Raw genomic sequence first — 2,260 nt, 5'->3', positions numbered from 1 at the left:
TCTAAAAAGAAAAAAATAAAATTTTCTTATACATTTATTATTTAGAGTTTATTTTTTATTTTTTTACTAAAAATAAGAAAACTTAAACCTGCAGTCAGTATGAAAAAATTATCTCATTTGAACTATAACTCATTTACACTCAAAATTTAATTTGAATGCACATATAAAACTATCTTACACTACCTATATATGATGAATGCTAGACATGTATTCATTGTTGTGTTGGTTGGGTCAGCTATATTCATAACTATGTATTTTGGGAATTTAGAGACAGTTCCATATACCAAGAGAAGCCACTGGATTTTGTTATCTAAAGCCATGGTGAGGCAACTTGGGGAGGCTGAATTCGAGAAACAGAAGGCGAGTTTCAAGGGAGTGTGAGGATAAGGATGATATCAATGGAAATCATTGATACCTTGCAGAGAGGGTTGAGCAAGGAACAAGTTTGGAGTGATGTTGGTTATGTCACAGGGTTTGAAGGGGATACTGAGGAGACTTTGAAATCGTTGACTAATGCTAGTGCTTATTGTAAGGCAGAGAGTGGTTGGCACAAGGAAGATGAAATCCTTGATGACAGTTGGGTTCAGCAAAGTAGAAAGGAAGGGCCAGCTACCTCTCATCTCGATGGATTGAATTGGGAGGTGCTTGTTGTCAATGATTCGGTTGTCAATGCCATTTTGCTACCTGGTGGTAAGATTGTTGTATACAACGGATTGTTAGAGCATTTTAAAAGTGACGCTGAGATTGCCACTATAATTGGACATGAGGTATAATTGTGCTTTGTTTTTTCAGTTTAGGGTTTAGGGTTTATTAATTCGTCTGAAAGATCTCTGTGCTGATTTGTCTGTGTTTTCTTCTTAATTAGGTTGGGCATGCTGTGGCCAGACACATCGCTGAAGGTTTGACGAAGAATAGCTTCTTTTTTCTTGAGGCTACCATTCTATCGACGGTATAACTTGGTCCATGTCTTTCTAATAAGTCAATTTCAGCGGGTGGTTCTTTGATTACACTTGTTGCATTTTACTTAACATCATGTTTGCCATCACTGTCAAAATAGTGTAGAATGCTGTCGTGGATAAGAACTCCATTTCATTTACCATATGCTTTACCATAATTTCAATTAAGTGAATGATAGATTGATAGTTGATATCTTTTCTGAATAAAATTTCTGAGCGAGATGGGATTTAATAATTCATTTGAAACTGGTCTTGTGATACAGTAATCAAATTTTGACATGTCTTTTCTCAAGACATCCTCAATTGTAGTACCCTTGAGACATTATTGTGTGCCATCTATCAGCATGTCAATGTTGTTTTAAATATCGGATTATACTTAAATAATCATCTACCTGCTGCTTGTACTTGTTTCTCTTGGTAGATATTGTGGAAACTTTTTCTTCCTTCAATTTTTCATAACTAAATCCTGTTTTCAGGATGGAAATGGAAGCTGATTACATTGGCCTGCTCTTGATTCCGCCGGATATGATCCACAGGTGGCGCCCACAGTGTATCAGAAACTGGGAGAAGTCAACGGTGACTCGGCACTTATGGATTATTTCTCCACTCATCCATCAGGAAGAAAGAGAGCAAGGTTGCTCTCCCAGGCCAAAATAATGGAAGAAGCATCCACTATATACAAGAATGCTAGGTCTGGAAGAAGTATTGAAGGATTTCTTTAGCAGAACTTATATTGCCACACCAGAATCAACAAAGAACCTGTAGATGAAACTTAAAAGAATTCTGTTTTGGCCAAAAGAAAAGCTAGGGAATTTTCTGTATGATGAAATTTTGAACAATTTAGTTTCATAGATAGATGTTTGTTATGTAAAGTGTTAATTGTACAGCGCTTCAAAAGAAAATTAATGATTAGATCATCTGATGTAACATCTCAAAGGTATTTCTAAGGTAGAAGTGACTATTTTTTCATTGCTCAATACATGTTATTGCAACAACCAAATCAAGTGTATGGTTGCTACTATGCTCATATAAAAGGTTAAAAAAGTATTGTTCAATGTATTTTTTAGGAGTTTGCTCGTGATGGATTAGGTTGGAAGGCTTTTGATTGCGTTACACTGTTGAGAGATGGAGAAAAGGTGGTGCTGCCTTGATATAGTGAAAAGCTGTTTAGTCAATTGAACCTCAAGTTTATGACTATGCATGCAAGGTTGATATTGTTATTGAGCCAGGTTCTTTGAGTGAAAATCATGCTTACAAAGGATTATATGAAACTGTTTTTTTTTTTTTGGGTTTTTTTTGGGGGG

The 2,260-nt window shown here is 35.8% G+C and overlaps 1 protein-coding gene across 1 annotated transcript; it reads left to right on the top strand.

Moving 5' to 3' along the window:
* On the top strand, nt 193–2,015 carry LOC107607760 (metalloendopeptidase OMA1, mitochondrial-like). Its single transcript, XM_016309666.2, is given in 4 exon segments — nt 193–373; nt 376–767; nt 866–949; nt 1,433–2,015. Coding segments are annotated over 4 exon segments (675 nt in total). The 3' UTR covers nt 1,451–2,015.

Source organism: Arachis ipaensis, chromosome B07 (genome assembly GCF_000816755.2).
Source record: "Arachis ipaensis cultivar K30076 chromosome B07, Araip1.1, whole genome shotgun sequence".
NCBI classification, from domain to species: Eukaryota; Viridiplantae; Streptophyta; class Magnoliopsida; order Fabales; family Fabaceae; genus Arachis; species Arachis ipaensis.
This window is presented reverse-complemented; position numbering and strand designations above follow the sequence as displayed.